The 19,278-nt window shown below is 43.5% G+C and overlaps 1 protein-coding gene across 1 annotated transcript in view; it reads right to left on the reverse strand.

The window, feature by feature from the left end:
- The window catches only part of LOC137438778 (junction-mediating and -regulatory protein), an 84,152-nt gene extending 65,939 nt beyond the window's left edge, over positions 1–18,213 (reverse strand). Inside the window, exons 1-8 of the mRNA XM_068134125.2 lie at positions 17,988–18,213; positions 17,061–17,871; positions 16,750–16,923; positions 14,033–14,183; positions 13,750–13,919; positions 12,847–13,072; positions 12,506–12,684; positions 11,959–12,045 (exon numbers count right to left, since the gene is read on the reverse strand). Of these exons, the coding sequence (XP_067990226.1) occupies positions 11,959–12,045; positions 12,506–12,684; positions 12,847–13,072; positions 13,750–13,919; positions 14,033–14,183; positions 16,750–16,923; positions 17,061–17,871; positions 17,988–18,031 (1,842 nt within the window). The 5' untranslated portion in view covers positions 18,032–18,213. The remainder of the gene's footprint in view (positions 1–11,958; positions 12,046–12,505; positions 12,685–12,846; positions 13,073–13,749; positions 13,920–14,032; positions 14,184–16,749; positions 16,924–17,060; positions 17,872–17,987) is intronic.
- Between the last annotated feature and the right edge of the window lie 1,065 nt (positions 18,214–19,278).

Below are 19,278 nucleotides of genomic sequence, written 5' to 3' on the forward strand. Positions count from 1 at the left end.
AGGGTGATGTGATTACGTCTGATGTCATTACGGCAGTACGGCTCCGCACACCGCCATTTTGATTCCAATTTCGTTCAAGCCGAACATATCATCGAACCTGTCACATATCACAATCTCCATGCTCTACCTTAATGTTTTTCATTCAGTGTGAAACACAAACAAACCAATTGTTAAAATCCACAACTCAATGGAATACTGCTCTCCCCTCTGGGCTGGTGCTCCTGCCTCACACCTAGCTCGGCTTCACGTGGTTGAAACCAAAGCATTCAGAATCATTGGAATCTCCCCAAATTCGCCCAGGTTTCTTAATACAGTAGTATTTTCTCGTAATAATAATAATAATAGCGTTAATACTAATAATATAGTAAATATAATCGTAACACTGCAATCCCTTTGTCGTTATTGCAAAGTTTCTAAATTGAAGCGGTGTATGGTCGGGTTCATTGTTGACTCAAAACATAGAATAAACTAATACCAGGATTAGCCGGTATAGTGCATGTGTCTCGTGGTGAAAAGAGTCCTTAAGTTTTGCAGTTTTGTTTTTAGTTTACTTTAATTCATATTGGAAATTTAGCAAACGAGCGAGTTCCAATGCTTCAATATGGATTCATTATGACTGTCCAGACACCTTGAGCTCTCTATCACACGGTTCGGTGCCTCTGAGGCTTTACGTGGTTTTGTAGTGACCGACCCTGTGATGGTCTCGATGCCGGCGAGGTGCACCCTCCCTCCCATGCCAGCATGGACTGCGTGCCCCTGTTCATGGATGTGCCGGTTTTTGTGATGTTCGGGTTCATGACCTTTCGGGCCGCTCTTGCAGTGGCTGGGAGGTTCTGGCGGTGGGTTTCATCGGTGGGGTTTTGAGCAAGGATCGTGATGGAAGAATGCCTGAAAACTTGCGCGTCGTGAGTGGTGCCATATTCTTGGCTTTGCATTTTGCCTTTGTGCCATGCTGGTCCTTCGGCTGGTGGCTAGACGGGAAATGCCCTGGATTTCGACGGATTCGGCTCCTGGCTGTGCACCTGGCTCTCCGTTGCGCACCTGGCTCTGTGTTGCATGCTTCTCCTTGCTTTTGTCGGCGACGTTTTGGATCTGCCTTGGTATCACAGATGGGCCCTCCCTTCCTGCCACAGCTGCCCTTCCTCTGCTCATGACTGTCTGCTCGCCATCGGGCCCACTACCATGCTGGTTGCTGCGCCCCTCCGCCTGCCGCTTGGTCTGCGTGTGGACCTTGGGTTCGCTGCTGCGTGTGCATGGCACTTCTCCATGTTTTTCTGCGCAAACGCTGTGGATATTGCCGGAGTTGTGGAATGGAGGTCGGGGAGACGGTCAATGTCGCAGCCTCCATGGCTTCTTCGGTCTAGTTAAGCTTCATGGGAAGGCTTGGTACAGCTTTATTTATTTATTTATTTCTCACTACACTTCATGGTGCCTTTGTTGTACACCACTCTGGGTCGACTCTACCACAATTGATTGTTTTGATCTACTTCATTATTTAGATATTTTAAATTGCAATACTTTATATTGCCTTTCATACTTTCCTTCTGGCCTTTTTGTGTTGAAATAACTTTATATTGGTTTTTGCATTTTATAACTTGCATCTTGCTGCATCTTATATTATTATTGTAACTTATTATTGTAATCAAAATGCAGTATTTGTAAATTGACTGTAATTCAGACTATGGCTGCGAAAGTCTTTTTTGAATAAATCGATTATTATTATATTATTATTAATATAATGCAGCAGTATTGTTTTCGTAATAATAATAGCGTTAATACTAATAATATAGTAAATATAACTAACACTGCAATCCCTTTGTCGTTATTGCAAAGTTTCTAGATTTAAGCGGTGTGTGGTTGGTTCATTGTTGACTCGAAACATAGAATAAACCAGTCTCAAAGCAAAATAAATTTAATACTTACATTTTTTGCTAACTGGTATCCCCACCAAGGTCATACTATCCTCTTCAACTAAAGTATCAAACAAGCCCGGTTACACCGATGCTAGACTTCTTTTTTGTTTAAATCGCTCTATAGTGCTTAAGCCTTTGTAGCTATGTGAAAGGTAATATTTAATGACCCCTGACCTCATCCCTTAGTGGTGTGGGGAAGTGTTTTCAGCCCTACAAAAAAAAAAAAAAAATGGAAATTTTTATTTTCTTAAAAATGACAACAGGATTAACAGCACCAGGCAAATCCGGGTCCCCCTGCAAGTTGGCAATAAAACCGGTAAGCTGTTTGAGGCTACAAAAAGCCGTAGACTGCAGCCAAAAGTGTTGGAGTTGGCAACTACGCTATTATGTGTAAATCTATAAATATCATATGGATTTCTGACCGCTTATGAAGGAAGGCACTGGGTCAACCTCCAAATCCTCAAAATCCAACAGCACATGACAAGATGTCTGTTTTGGCATGCCTATAACTTTAAAATGTAATTTCATGTCGTTTAGCAACATTGATGATCTCATCTCTCTCAGTGATACCAAATTGAAGTGTGTCCCAGATTTCCAATATCTGGGGGCATATGTTGACAACACTGCGAAGGACATGGAGGTCCGGATTTTGATAGCCTGGGCAGCGTCGGCAAAGATCAATGTCGTTTGGAGGAGCGACCTATGCCGAGAACTGAAGGAACACTTCTTCCGCACCACAGTCGAGAGTGTTCTCCTGTACGGAGCAGAAACTTGGACGATGACCAACACTCTGTCCAAACGGCTCGATGGTGTATACATCAGACTACTGAGGGCATCACTCACCATTTCATGGAGTACACTGGACTAACGAACAGCTGTATGGAAAGATCCCTGGAGTATCGGAGTCACTACTTCAGAAATGTCTCAGGTTCAGTGGGCATTGCTGGAGAAGTGATCGAGAAATGGCCAAGATGGTACTCTTCTGGGAACCTTCTCATGGTCACCGCTCAAGAGGACATCCCGCTACAACCTACATCAATGCACTGGAACGCGACAACAAAATAAACAAGCGTGACCTCCCTGAAGCGATGGCGCGAAGAGAACAATGGAAAAACATTGTCGGTGGTGTCCGATCGAGATCGACCCGATGATGATGACAATTTTAAACTAGAACGGCACTCAGTAGAGCACATACCTCTTCCAGGCTGAACAGTTTGTTTTGTATCCCAATGATAGACCAGATCTGGATTTGGATCTGAACCAAAATCTAATGGGCTTGTTCTTGTCACATAACCAACTCATCCACCTAGTTTAGTCATAACTCATCCATAACCTTTTAAAATTTCATGTTATATATCGCTTTTTACCCGATCCCTCAATGGTGAAGAATCACTTAAAAATTCAATAAATGTCAAATCCGAATCCATATTCAAATCTTCACCAAAATCGAATTGATTGGTCCTTGTCATACACACAAGGCTGGAACGCTGGAAAGGCTGGAAAGGGTGGAAATGCGAATGGTTCGGTGGATGTGTGGAGTATCGTCGAGAGAGAGGAAGACAAATGATGAATTGCGAAAGATGATGAGAATAGAGCCTGTGATGGATGCTGTCAAGAGAAACAGTTTGAGATTGTTTGGTCATGTGTTGAGGAAGGATGAAAGTGACTGGTTGAGAAGAGTGATGGAAATGAATGTGGAAGGAAGTAGAGGACGGGGAAGACCGAGAAAGACTTGGCTAAAGATCGTCGAAGAAGAAATGCGGGCAAGGGGGTTAACAAGGGGAGATGCAGAAAATAGGGCAAAATGGAGAAGATTGTCATGGGGACCGCAGGGCTAACCCCCACTCTTGCAGGGAAAATGGCCTTTAAAATGCCTGTTGTATACACACAACCACTCCACCAGGTTTCTTCCAAATCCGTCCATAATTTTTCATATATATATATATATATATATATATATATATATATATATATATATATATATATATATATATATATATATATCGGTTTTGGCCCTATCTCCCAATGGTGAAGAATCGCTTAAAAAATTATACTAGCCGGATCTTCACCAAAGTCTAATCATTTTGTCTGTGTCACATTCTCTGCCAAATTTCATCCAAATCCGGACAACTTTTTGAGATATCTTGTTGACAGACAGACAAACAGACAGGTGAAAACATAACCTCCATCCACCTTTGGTAGCGGAGGTAAAAAGGTACAGTTTTTGGAGGTAAATACCAAAAGTTTGTGGCAAAATTACCAGGCCTCATCTCCATCATTCAAAGTCTTTCCTTAGAAAATCAAAACTCCTCAGTCCACAAGATGTTTATCCATAACTCTTCCGCGATGAAGCAGAAACACAAGGCCTGTTGCTTTCACATCGCATGCAGGTTGATGTTGCCTCTACTTTGTTGTTATATTTTTAACCTCCCCTCTTCCCACCTAGCTTCCTTCACCCTCTCAGCAACTCCAGGGTAAATGGTATTCTTCCAGTAACACCCTCATGGTTAAAATCACAAAATCCAGGCTGTGACTATTTTCATCCTCACTCCTCCCATCCATGGGACCACATTATTGAGGCTGTTCTCTACCAATATACCCACTCTTGCCTTCAGGGGGAAAAAAAAAGAAAAGAAAAAGCAGTTGATACACCACCATTGCACGCCACAACCCATCCTTACCAACAATTATTTTTTAATTTGTACATCCATTAACCCCATGTAACCCAACCTTTTTACTTGCATGTTACTTTGTTTCCTCTCATCTTCTCTCCTCTCCTCTTTTTCTACTCATTCATTCACTTGAATATTGTGTCCAACTGCTTCCCCACTGGCAGTCAGTTCAATGCCTTTCCTCAGTGGCCTCGCTCTTGCATGAGCCTCGATCTTGTAATACAAAACCAATAAAAAAAAGACTTGCATATACATTACCATCACATGACTGTCACCAACTTCCCTCAACCCACTGCACTGATAAAAGGCTACAAAAACTGGTATATCAAAATAAAGACCGAACCAACCAACCCAGCTTAAGTACATCACGGGATGGCCGAACAGCCTAGAAGTTTGTGCACGCACCTCTGAGTGTTCTCAACATGGGTTTTGACCCAGCTATAATTGTTATCCTGGTGTTTTGAATGTAGGATGATGCATCATCGAGTGCATTATCCATCGGATAGATATTAAACCGGGGGACCCATAGTGGTCATTGATGGATTCTGAAGATGCTTCCTGGAAAATAGGCAAGTAATCATTGACCAACCACAAACCCCTCCCAAAAACTGCAGACCAGTGGTCCTGTCTTCTTGGACCCTCATTGACACCAGGTTACGCTGCTCACTATCAGAGTGTGGTTGTTAGTCTGGGAAGCAGCTCCTACACTATAAACAAGTTCACTTTCCAAAACAAATTACAAAATACAAATAAACAAGAGAAGTATTGTTCTCTGAAATGGTTTGGAAACTTAGCCTCTGCAATGGCAACAAGCAGCTTTAGCATAGAGTGACAAAAAAGGCAATTTGTGTTTTAAATTGTTATACCATGTATATAATTCAATTGAAATTAACGATTTTAAAGTTTGTAGAGAAAAAATTTTTCGGAAGTTTACCGCCATTGATGCAGCGTCCTTTACACCACCTTATTTAACACATACATGAGTTATTCGTGCTTGTTGCTTGTGTCCTTTATAACGTCCTTAAAAACAGTAAGTTTCCTGTTTGGAATGATTTTCAACTTTGTTTGACTGCCAGACAGACAAGAGTAACATAATTAACTCACTCCTCTGCGTGTGCTCGATCTGGACAAATTCAGAGCCAAATTACTGCGAAACTGCAGGTTTGTTTCCCGATTAATGTTCAAAATAACATTCAATTGAAATCACGTCGTTTCTTGATCATAAACTGACGTTTGTAGACTGACGGAGACAAAGAAGCGAATCAATTGCTTAGCCCTGCTTATTGCTTTGTGTGCCAAGGATAATTACCGTATTGTCACGCAAATAATCCACCCCCTTGTATAACCCTGCACCTGGGAAAAGTGCTCTAGGAATATTTCAGGCACGTATAACCCGCAAGTCAGTTTTCCTCTCCACACGACCGTGTGACACGTGATATCCATATTTCCAAAGGCCGACATGGCTTTGTTATCAAGGGGCCATTCAAAATTACGTTATGCATTTCTTGCCCAAATCTGACACTCCCTCCCCCACCTGCACCTGCATCGCTCCATAACACCTCAACAGACACCCCCTAAAATATTACGTAATGCTCGATGAGAACACTCATCCTCCCCCTATTTCATTTCATAACTTTATCCCGGGATGCTATTTATCCCGTTGTCATTTCAGTAACTAAAAACTATATTTGTATAATTAAAGGCGGCACAGTGTACCATCAATAACAACGCAGCAGCCAGAACCACTGTAATGACGTCATCAGACTAATCGCTCAAAGTGATGTAATCGTTTAAATACTGCATGTTCAATTGCTTCAATTTGCAAATGAGATGAGTGTCCATGGAACTGGCAATGATGGAAAAGTCATCAAAACTGCACCGACAATATTAATTTAGTACTTTTGCAATATACTTTTCATTATTATTTTATAACATTTTACATTGTGCAGATCTTGGCGATATAAAAACATGTTTTAACTCAGGAGAGAGCATCCCTCCACCTGGTTGGCCATATCACTCAAGGGTGAAGAATCACTTTTAAAATTGTACGAGCTGGATCCGGATCCGGTTCTTCACCGAAATTGAATCGATTCTGCCTTGTCACACAGACAACCAGTCCAACAAGTTTCGTCGAAATCCGTCCATAACTTTTTGAGATATCCAGCTATATATCGTTTTTGGCCCTATCTCCCAATGGTGAAGAAGAAAAAAAAACAAAAAAAAACACAACAACAACAACAACAACAACAACAACAACATGCATTTTAAGGCCATTTTCCCTGCTAGAGCAGGGGTTAGCCTTGCGGTCCCCATGACAATCTTCTCCATTTTGCCCTATTTTCTGCATCTCTCCTTGTTAACCCCCTTGCCCGCATTTCTTCTTCCACCATCTTTAGCCAAGTCTTTCTCGGTCTTCCCCGTCCTCTACTTCCTTCTGCATTAATTTCCATCACTCTTCTCAACCAGTCACTTTCATCCTTCCTCAACACATGACCAAACCATCTCAACCTGTTCCTCTTCACAGCATCAATCACAGGCTCTATTCCCATCATCTTTTTCAATTCATCATTTGTCTTCCTCTCTCTCAACAATACTCCACACATCCACTGAACCATTCGCATTTCCACCCTTTCCAGCCTTCGTTGCTGCTCTACGTTCATTACCCATGTCTCGCTCCCATAAATCATAACACTTCTCACACATGCAGCATACACCTTTCCCTTCAGCTTCAGCGACACTCTCCTCCTCATCAGCACGCCACTCAGTTCCCGAAACCTCTTCCATGCACATCTCACTCGAGCAACCGTTGCCGAGTCTGACCCACCTTCTCCATTCAGCATGTCTCCGAGGTAGCAAAATGTTTTCACACCTTCCAGCTTCACGCCGTCTCCAAGATCCAACTTAACATTTCCTCCACCTGCAGCTCCCTCTGTGCACACCTTACATTTGAATGTAGCTGCCACACTGGTAAATGACCCTCTCAGACCGGTACATTTTTGATGAACCCACTCAGCGCAAATTGTACATTGAATGGAGTTCACTCCGACACCCTTCCTGCACACAGCGCACGGCCACTTCCCAGTTCTTTCCACCTCACCACATGCTTTACCACTTGCCATCACCTTCGTCTTTCCGATATTCACCTTCAGACCTTTTGTCTCCATACATTCCTTCCACTTGTTCATCTTTTCCTTCAATCCATCCATACTTTCCGCAATCAACACCAGATCATCTGCATACAACAACTCCCACGGTAAACCCTCCTTTACGTTCTGAGCCAGCACCTCCATCACAGCAACAAATAGTAGTGGACTTAGTACCGACCCCTGATGCACTCCCACCTTCACCTCAAAGTCACCACTGTTCCCATCCTTCGTCCTTACAGCTGTGCACGCCCTTTTGTACATTGCCATCACTACTCTGATCAACCATTCCTCCACTCCTAACTTCCTCAATGCCCATGTCAATACTTTGCGTGGAACCCTATCGAATGCTTTCTCCAGATCAACAAACCCAAAAAACAACTTCTTCCTCTTTTCCATGTACTTCTCCTGCAACTGCCTCACAATGAAAAGTGCATCTGTCGTTCCTCTTCCTGGCATAAATCCAAACTGCATTTCGTCGATCTTCACTTTCTTCCTTATCCTCCTCTCCAACACCCTTTCCAATACCTTCATTCCATGCTCCAATAACTTTATCGCTCGGTACGAGCCACACTCCAGAGGGTCACCTTTCCCCTTGTATAGAGGGACGAGGGTACTCAGTTCCCAAACCACTGGAATGCGGCCTTCTTTCACCACCAGATTACAGATCTCTGTCATTCTCTTCACACCCCAACTTCCTGCTGCCTTCAACATATCTCCCACAACTCCCGTCAGCCCTCCCACTTTTCCACTCTTCATTGCTTTTATCGCTTCCTCAACTTCCTTCTCAGTTATCTTCTCTGCCGGTCCTAAAACTGGGCTACTCTCTATGTTGCCATCCCATTCATTCTCTGTATTCAACAGGATTTCCATATATCTTTTCCATCTTCCTTTAATTCCATCTGGGTCGACAACGATTTGTCCCACTTCATCCTTCAAGCAACTCACCCCCATCACATCACACCTCTCTTTTGCGATGTGCTTTGCAATCCTGAATACTGCTTTCTGACCCTCTTCCGAATCCAAGCGTTCTCCGAACATTTTCCTTCATGCCTCCTGCGCCTTTGCTACCTCTTTCTTTGCAGCCTTCCTGGCTGCCTTATAACTTTCATGCTCTGCTGTTTCTGCTCCCGTACCCTTCGCCTTCTGCCACTCCTTGAACTTCTTCCTCTTCTCGTCAATCCTCTTTCCAACTTCATCATCCCACCACCATGTTTCCGAGTGCCTCGGTGGTCCTTTTGTCCATCCACATACCTCACCAACGGCTCCCAACAGACTAGCTTTCATTGACATCCAACCACTTTCAAGCTCAACCATATCATCCTCTAACCCTACTCAGCCTCTCTTTTAATGCCTCCCTTACTGTCACCTCTTTCAACCTCCACACCTTCATTCTTGGTTGGTACTTCACCCGCCGAGCTCTCCTCGCACCTTTCACCCTTATGTCGCAGACAACCAAGTGGTGCTGTGAAACAGCCTCCTCCCCCGGGATCACCTTTGTGTCCCGGAGGTGCCCCCTATCTCGCCTACGCACCATCAGGTAGTCAACGGTTGTCGTCGACCCACCTGACGTGTATGTAACAAGCTTATTATCCTCTTTCTGGAACTGAGTATTACAAATCAACAAATCAGCTCCATCAGCAAACTCCAAAATCCTTTCACCTTCTCCATTTCTCACACCATATCCGTAACCCCCATGAACTCCCTCAAAACCATCCATACTCCTTCCCACATGTCCATTCAGGTCTCCTCCCACCACAACAACTTCCTCATCTTTCACGTTTTCCATCAGCTTCTCTATCGCACACCAGAACTTGTCCTTCTCTTCATTGCTTCGACCAACCTGCGGAGCATATCCCGAGATGACGTTCACCAAGAGCTTTCCAATCATCATTTTCACCATCATCAACGTATCACTCACTCTAGTCACACTCACCACACTGTCTAGAAACTCCTCAGAAAACAGGACACCAACACCATTCACGCCCTCCGGACACCCTTGCCACACAAACTTGTATTTCTGTCCCTGCCTACCCTTCACCATTCTCACACCACTTCCCTTCCATCTCGTCTCTTGCACACAACATATGTCCACTCTTCTTCTGACCAATACTTCCACCACTTCTCCTGATCTCCCTGTCATTGTCCCTACATTCCATGTCCCAAACCTCAGAAACCGATCCCCACTTCGGGCTGCACCCTGCCCATATGTAGTTGTAATTGTCATGGTTCTCTTTTTGAGGCAATGTTTTTATGGCCGGATGCCCTTCCTGACGCCAACCCTCTTAGTCGTCTCTTACAACACGGAGGGATACGGTGTACCTATTCTGACCAGGGTACACACTGGGAAACGTTTAAAACATGGAAATTCTGGGGGGGGGGGGGGGTGGGGGGGCGGCGTCAGCATCACGGCTGCGGTTTAAACATATTCCAACAATATCCAAACAGAACCATGAAAACCATGAAAAACAACCTGGGAAAAGTCTCCAAGCGAGAACGTGGATTTGAGAAAGAAGGAGCAGAGGCGGAAGAAAAACGAGATACAGGGGGCGGGGAACAAGCAACGTGTCCGGGAGGAGAGAAAGAATCAATATAGAATTCTTTGTCTAGGGAGGTGAGGTGAGGGGGAGAAAATAAAATAAAAGAAACAAGCAATACAGCGAAGGAAAGAACCCAAATCGACAAAACACCGACGAGGGGAGGGAAGCCCCAAGTTACCAGGCCGCGCACGAGGTACGACCCAGAAAACGATGAACTACACACAAGTTTGTACGAATTACAAACCAATACCAACCAGAAACACACAATAACACGTACACAGCAAAATAACCAGTGGAAATTTGACAAAGACAAGAATGGGAAAACACTTAAACTTCGATGCCGTGGAGAGCTCGAAGTACGCTTCACTCGCCCGAGGAACCGGAAGCGGATGGTGAAGAAGCACTTTAAAAATTTTAGTAGCCGGATCCGAATCCGGATCTGCACCAAAACCTAATATTTCGTCCTTGTCACATACGCTACATCTCTGCCAAATTTCGTCCGAATCTGTCCACAACCTTTTTTAGATATTTTGTTCCCAAACGGACAGGTGGCAGAGGTAATAAATTCATACATTTTTAAAGAATATGAATACCAGAATATAACGTCTTCTCAGGGAAGTGACATCACGGTTCCTTCAGTCACCAGTTCCATAGGAAGACAATGACTGAACAAAGCGATTTGCTCTCATCATTAATCTATTGAAAACGTGTATCATTAAATACAGGGTGCCTGGAACAAAGTTGGCGTTGATCGATTTAACGTTACGTAACAGCACTGGAAACACCCAACTTCCCCCCGTAGCACTCCATAATGCTTGCGCATACACCCCACCTCCTCCAACCCTCATGAATTATGTGCACTTTGTCGGCTTTATGGAAGACGATTTACCGGTACCTTAAAAAAGGTAGCTTTTGAATTAGATATACATGTGTTTGTAAAATATACGAAAGAACTGTATTTATAGATATTACAATTAAACTTGCAAAAAAACACCCCTTAACAAACTGACTTTGTATCTAGTTGATAATTTACGGTACTTAGCAACCTGTGGTTGTCACGTGTGTAGGGTAAAATACTGTACCGCATAACCCACGCACGAGTATAGCCCACAGTTGGAATTTTTTAAATATTTTTATGTATAAACCATGGGTTATTTGCGTGAAAATACGGTACTGCAGAAATGCCCATCATGTCTATGAAACTTCTGATGAACAAAGTCTGAAGGCAAATTACGATTACACTCGAAGTACATATTTGAAGTTTTATTTTTAACAATTTGGGTAGCATTTCCCCAGTACATTCCAACCACACCTCAACCAATTGAAACAAAATATTGTCTCACGAGACATTGCCTGCCAAGTTCTACTTCTAAAATATGCCCCCTGGATCATCTTTGACCTCCGATTGACCTTTAACCCAAAACCCAAAAATCCAGTGTGGCATTCCCCCAGGTGACGATCGTCATACCCCAAGGGACATTTTAAGCATGGATGCTGGCCATTAACAACAAATGCCATCAAACGTTTCTTTTTAGGCCCTTGGCAGGCAGACTATTTTGAATGCTTCTTTATTCTGCATCATTTTGATGAGTAGCTTTTTTCCTGCCCTTTTTAATTCTTGAGCATGTTCCATCAAAGGTTTTGCCGACAACTCAATTTGTTTTTCTTTGAAATCAACCAATATACATACCAGCTGCACGGCGTGATGCAAATTCCACTGCCTTTCATGTTCCTGTTGCTCGTGCAGCTTTTCACGGCGTCGGGAGATGCACCGCTCCTGCGTTTCACCATGCACACACAACACCGTTTAACGAACATGAAATGTGGAGCAAGTACATGCGACAGCAGCAATGTGGAATCGGTACGAAAATGAAACTCATGGATGAAAATGGGAACAGTGAAAGTCTACATCAAATGCAGCTGGCAATAGCTCAATAAAAAAGAAGCAAAAAGTCAGAGGAACCAAACAAAAAGCTTAAAATATGAGGAAGCGAGTTCAACATTTCCAGCAGTGGAACAAATATTCTGTTCGAGCACAATGAGACCTACCATCAATTTCCTGATCTTTAACAATAGCTACTTTTTTTTGCAATGCAGAGGAAAGGAAGTTGCATAAAGTTCTATTCTAAGGCGTACGAGAACAAAACAAAACTTTTACCATTTTTGAAGCAACAGTTCTTGGAAAACTGACCATGTTGAAGCCCTTCATCCTTCAGAAGATAGGCCTATCTACTAACCTTTTTGATTCGTAGACGGGCCCTCTCGGACAGAATATCTGCCAGCCTGGCCTGCAGCTCAAGGTCTTGAGAGCGCAAACGCTCCTTTTCACCACTGGCCACCCATCCCGTTTCCCCACCTTCCTGCATCGCCTCTAGTGACTCAAATGCGTCGTGGTAGCATACTGCATCAACAAACTCTGCACAGACAAATCACAAGGGCCATTTTAAATTGCGATGAATCCTTAAGATGTTCCACAAGTAACAGGTTAGAAAAATCAAAGAAAGTACAGTACACTATTGCAAAAGCAACGCATGAACCCTGAAACCATTCGAGGAATGACCCACAAAGGCTCGCTGACCTTGCATCTCCCGCTGTAGTGCATGCCTGTGGGATGAGATCAACTGCTCGCGGAGACGAAGCGAATGCAGCCGGGTATCACAGACTCGCAGCTCTATATCATAGCATTTTGACTCCAGCCTATTCAGCTGCACCAATGGCTGAGCACCCTGCACCTCGTGGGTTCTTTCAGTGTCATCGACCACACAAGGCTCCTCCAATGCTGCAGATCGCGAAAGAGATAACATCTGCGGAAGAATAGGCAATAAGCATTTAGAAACATTACCTGAGGATGAGATCTCCTAAATTTGACATACAACAACAACAGGCATTTTAAGGCCATTTTCCCTGCAAGAGCGGGGGTTAGCCTTGCGGTCCCCATGACAATCTTCTCCATTTTGCCCTATTAACTGCATCTCCCCTTGTTAACCCCCTTGCCCGCATTTCTTCTTCCACCACCTTTAGCCAAGTCTTTCTCGGTCTTCCCCGTCCTCTACTTCCTTCTACATTCATTTCCATCACTCTTCTCAACCAGTCACTTTCATCCTTCCTCAACACATGACCAGACCATCTCAACCTGTTTCTCTTCACAGCATCCATCACAGGCTCTATTCCCATCATCGTTCGCAATTCATCATTTGTCTTCCTCTCTCTCAACGATACGCCGCACATCCACTGAACCATTCGCATTTCCACCCTTTCCAGCCTTCGTTGCTGCTCTACGTTCATTACCCATGTCTCACTCCCATAAATAATTTATGAGAAAAACCATTCATTTATGTCATAAATCATAATACTCCTAAATTTGACATGAGTCATTAAAACCAATAAGCATGAGCTAGGCCTAAACTGAAGACAAGTACAGCCTTCTTGGAAAACGCACATAATTAACCAAAAGTCCTCTCACCTCCACCAATGGACATACCTGCCTTTTCAGCCCCCGCCGTTTTTGTACCAATACCAACTCTGTTGCCTGGTTACGCTGCAAAGTCTCCATAGCAACACTGACAGCTAATCTCAGCATGCGAGGTGTGGCAGAGTCCCAAGCAGAGGCCCCAAACCGGCCAGAGTCTGCCTGCATTGCTCGCAGCATCACTGGACAAAACACATGCTAAACATGGCAGCCTCTATTACAATTTTTACACGATACGTTTGGCAAATACCAATCACAAAAATAAGCGGTCAAATTAACCCAGACGCAGAATTACCTCTTAAGATTTGCGAGGTGAAGGTGTAGTGCTTGAGCGTGATGTCCTCGATCCTTGAGGTGGCATTGCGTTCACACTCGGTCCAGACATCCCTCTGTCTCCGTAGATCATTTACACGCAGCGGACCCAACCCACCTCGATCCAATTGCCTCTGTAGCACATGAAGGTCAAAGGACACTTTTTCCATTATACTGGGCTTCGTTGATGTTCACGGACAATATCCTTCTTGAGATAGATGGGGAACAAGAATAACATTATATATATATATATATATACACTACGGGTCAGAAGTTTTAGAACACCTCAATTTTTCCAGTTTTTATTGAAATTTACGCAGTTTAATGTCTCAATGTACTCTGAAATTAAGCATAGAACAAATAAACAATTGGAGATAAAAAAAGAAATCATAGAATCTTTTTGTTTAACAAAATCTAACTTAAATTTTTGACTCAGCAAAGTAGCCACCTTTTGCAGATATGACCGCCGAACACACTGGTGGCATTCTTTCTACAATGGAAATCAAATATTGTTCAGGAAGTTATTCCCAACACTGTTGCAGAAGTTCCCACAAACGTGTTGCACTTGTAGGTTGCTTTGCTTTCACCCTTCTGCCCAGTTCATCCCAAACCAGCTCGATGGGGTTTAAGTCTGGAGACTGTGCTGGCCATTCCATGATTTTAAGCCTACCGTCTTGTTCTTTTCCTCAAAGGTAGTTTTGACATAGCCTGGAGGTGTGTTTAGGGTCATTATCTTACAGTAGGATGAACCCCTGGCCAACTAGGCATATACCAGAGGGTATTGCATGGCGCTGCAAAATGCTGTGGTAGCCCTTTTGGTTCAGGGTGCCAGTCCCTCTGTGCAAATCACCGACTCTGGATCCAGCAAAAGAGCCCCAGACCATCACGCTTCCTCCTCCATGTTTGACAGTTGGTGTCACACACCGAGGAACCATCCTTTCGCCTACTCGACGGCGTACAAAAACCCTGCGTGATGAACCAAAGATTTCAAATTTTGAATCATCGGTCCATAAGACCTTCTTCCAGTCTTCAGTAGTCCACTGGCGGTGCTTCATGGCCCAGGCAAGCCTCTTTTTATTATTTTACCATCTTGGCAATGGCTTTCTTACTGCCACTCGACCTGTCAAACCTGCAGCTCAAAGTCTTCTCTTCACAGTTCAAACTGAGACTTGCTTACTTCGACCAGTGTTAAGCTGTGCTTGAAGCTGTTGTCCTGTGAGCCGCCTATCACGCAAGCTGTTGACTCTCAGAAACTTGTCTTCTGATTCTGTTGTGGCTTTGGGTCTGCCAGACCTCTTCTTGTCAGAGTTTCCTCCAGTTTCCAAGTGCCTTTTGATGGTGTAGGAAACTGTACTCACTGATACCTTGGCTTTCTTTGCAATTTCTCTAAAGGAAAGACCTACACTTTTAAGGGTTATAATGGTCTGTCTGCCTTCCTTTGTTAATTGCCTTTTTCTCGCCATTATGGTAGCAATATACTACTTCCTGCAGTGCAATATTGTCCAAATAATGCTTCAGAGGGTGTAATAACAGTCTGTTCCAATACTGCTTTTATACAGACAGGGGGTTTGTAATCAAGTAATCAGCAGAGGTTGGGACACCTGTAGGAATTGTTTGCATCAACTTTCAAGGCTTAATTTACTTACATTGCTGCAGAACAACTGTAAGTTGTTAACCCATTACTTGTTCCCTGAAGAAGGCCTTTTTTTACAATATAACTGCAATTTACATCATTTTCCCGTTTTTGCTAACCTATACTTTTTTTTTAACCTCGAGCAGTTTAATGCTTACCTTTGTACCATTTCAGGTTATTCACTGGACTTGAATTGCTTAAATTTCAATAAAAACTGGAAAAATTGAGGTGTTCTAAAACTTTTGACCGGTGGTGTATATATACACAAAGAATTAAGTTAAGCACCCCTACACAACGAATTAAGGTAAGCACCCCCTAATATATATTCTTTGTGTATATGTATACATTGGCATATATTCTAAGGTATGTGAGATCAAATAATGATTGGTATGACATTAGCAATTATCCATTGATGAAATTGAGTGATCAAAGTGAAAAAAAGTGATTGGTTGAGTCAGTGATCCGATCACGTGGGTCCTACACACGTTATTGACGCAAAGATCGCTAGAGGTCTTCTCAGAACAATGACTGTACGTTAGAAAACATAAACGTCATCCACACTGTCCGTGATGGACCTATAGCTCCATACTTAAATTGAGGTGAAAATATGCCTAAAATTCCCAAAAAATTTCACCTTAAATTATTCAGAATAAAATATTGAAAACGGCATGATTGTTATGTTTTTATGTGACCATAATATCACTTCTCCAGAAAATATAGCAATATCATGGGTATATTACACTGTTTTGACGACAACAAACTTGTAATGTGCGAGGTTGTAAAAAAACGGGGGGGGTGCTTAACTTAATTCTTTGTGTATATATATATATACATGCACCTACAAAGCTTTCGTTCAGATATAGTGATTGATTGATTATATTAATTAAAGATGACATTCATAGTGCTTGCTCAACATTTAAAAAAAAAACACTTGGTTGATTGAAGCGAGGTTAGAACTTGCTATTCCATGAACAAAAACGAAAGTTAAAGTAATTCCTAGTTCCTCAACAACAACAACAAGAAGAAGAAGCTCCTCGGGTTAAAGTAGTTCCTCAACACCGCATTACCCTGAACTGCTGTCGTCGAAGCGATGCAAGTGCACGTAGCTCTCGAAAAGGCTGCAGCAGAAATTGGTGCAGGGAAGCAGCAGCAGATAGCACATTCTCCACAGAAACGTCTTCCTTGTCGTGGAGTGCCAAAAGGTCCACAAGGCTCGTAGCAGAGTTGTGCTGTGCCAGGAGCTGTGACAATAAGCAAAGGACAAACTCGGTGGTTCAGGGAAGTTGAAATAATGATGCATTACTTAGTGGAAGACCTCAAAAGAAAAATATTGGGTGCAGATGAATAAGAATGTAGAGCAGATTTCAGGAAACCTCACCGCCATAATCTCCTTCTTCATCCTCCTTAGCTCGTCATGCAGAGCTTTGCGATGAACCTCACCCAGACTCTCGTAACATTCTTCCTCGGTAATCGCACCGCCGTCATCACCTCGGCCTGCGGCCATGGAGCCGAAGAGCAGCCAGACGACCGCTCGCCATCCGCACGCGTCCGAAACGTCAGATAGGTAATGCTCCATGGCACCGCAGAGTTCTGCACGTTCTGTGTCCGAGACTGGCTCTGGAGGTGGAGGAGGAAACAGCAATGACCAAAACCCAACGCTCGAAGCACACTCTACCTCACCGACAGGCGTCGGCGGAGGATGCCCAGCCAAGGCCGGACATAGCAGGGACGCTTCAGAATGCGTGGAGAGCATCTCTGCCGGGGTGAGTAATCCGGCAAAACTCAGTATTTTTGAAGCACCATCACCCTCTCCCTTCACATCTTCATCGAATTCTTCTTCCCAATCCTTCATCTTGAGCGGTTGTCCTTCATCTTCCCACGTGTCATCAAGAAGTCCTCCATCATCCTCACCAGCAGCACCCACGGTCTTCATGAGATTGGAGGACTGATCCTTCCTGGAGTTTTGATTTCTTGAGGGTGTCCTGGATGCTACAGAGGGGTTATCAGAGCTCCAACAAATATGGGCAGTGATTGCAAATTGTCGGCCACCCTCGTTCCAACCTACGAGGAATCGCGCCCGACCTCCTTGTGGATCTCTCGGGGAGAACGCACCAGATCGAACGGCTACCCAGTCGTCTGCCTCGTCAACACCAGGGTCCACAGAGGACGAATCCATGCTGGTGGAGAACCTACAAGTGAGGACATGAGCAGAATTACCACTAATAAAGACAACACAGTAGTTGCGAGTACAGCAGTTGCAAACAATTAAATGAGTAAAGGAAATGGCAATACCTATTTTACAAACCCAACAAAGAAGCAGGAACACAATGTCAATGGGCGCCTCAACATCTGCCTGGTAGTGGTACTGGTAGTGGTAGAACGATTCGGGACGAGGGAACGAAACCCGTGGAGGTTTCGACGGCTGAGTGGACCTTTCACAGGGATGGTCTCATCGATTAGGGCCTGGTGAGCTCGAGAATCCTCTAACCCTGAGGATTGGCTTCGTCGATCTCGAAAGAGTCCGTCTTGTTTACCTCAGAAAGAGTAAAAAAATAATAAATAAATAAAAAATAAACTTAAATCTCCGTATGCAAGGCAGCTTCCGCCTCAAGACACGCAACCAAAAAAAGGAAAGGAAATACTGATTGTAATAATAAAATCGATCGCATTAAAACGACAGTTAGAAACAACGAAAAGGAAACCCGAAATAAATAGCGAAACAAAGAAAATTCGGAGCCGGTGTTGAGCAGCTGTCGGAAGGTGAGGAGGGAGTAAAGGGTAAGCGTCGGGTTCTTCTTCCTCTTCTTCTTCTTTGCCTCTTCTTCTTCTAACTCTACCTCTTCCTCTCCTTCTTCCTCTGCTTTTTTTCTTCTCCCTCCTCCGACAACTCTTCCTCTTCTTTCTCTTATGTCTCACCAACGACACGTTTAGAAGTATAACATGAGAGGAAATTCTTTAAATGCTCGACACGCCACAAATAAGGAAATTTCATTGAACCGTAAAATTAACAAGCACGAAAAATAATAACATGTCAGAGAAGTAAACAGCGGAGCGAACAAATTTATTTCTCTCAATAAGGTCATGTGATCGGCTTTTCTTACCGATTCTTGTCGCAGGCTCCCGGAGCATCGGGTAATTCCGAGTTTTCAATCCTGGAATGAACCGGGGTCACTTTCCACTTATTTTACAACTGAACCAACGACTTGTTATACGACCGTACAATTCACGTCGTATATAAATGTACAATATATCAAAGGGAGGCGCAAAGCTCCCCTCACTTTATATAAGGGATCGTTTCTCTGCATACAGCTTTCACATGCCATGGGGAATGAAAATACGTTTCTCGCGGCTTCTACTGCACGAAATTGGCTGCAAATTTCAGAAGTAAATGCTTTGTACGTTGAGGTAAAATGTTCCAAATTTCACAAACTTCCGTTTATGCATTTTTGAGTTATATTTAGAAAACCCTCGAAATCACGTTGGTGTCTGTCCGTCCATCCGTCTGTCCAAAATGTGTTGGCGCTCATATCTCAAGGACTATACATTGAAACTAGCTGAAACCTGGAATATACATCGGCCAATAGGTCTAGTTAATG

This window comes from Myxine glutinosa, chromosome 13 (assembly GCF_964187855.1).
Source record: "Myxine glutinosa chromosome 13, kmMyxGlut1.1, whole genome shotgun sequence".
Taxonomy (NCBI): domain Eukaryota; kingdom Metazoa; phylum Chordata; class Myxini; order Myxiniformes; family Myxinidae; genus Myxine; species Myxine glutinosa.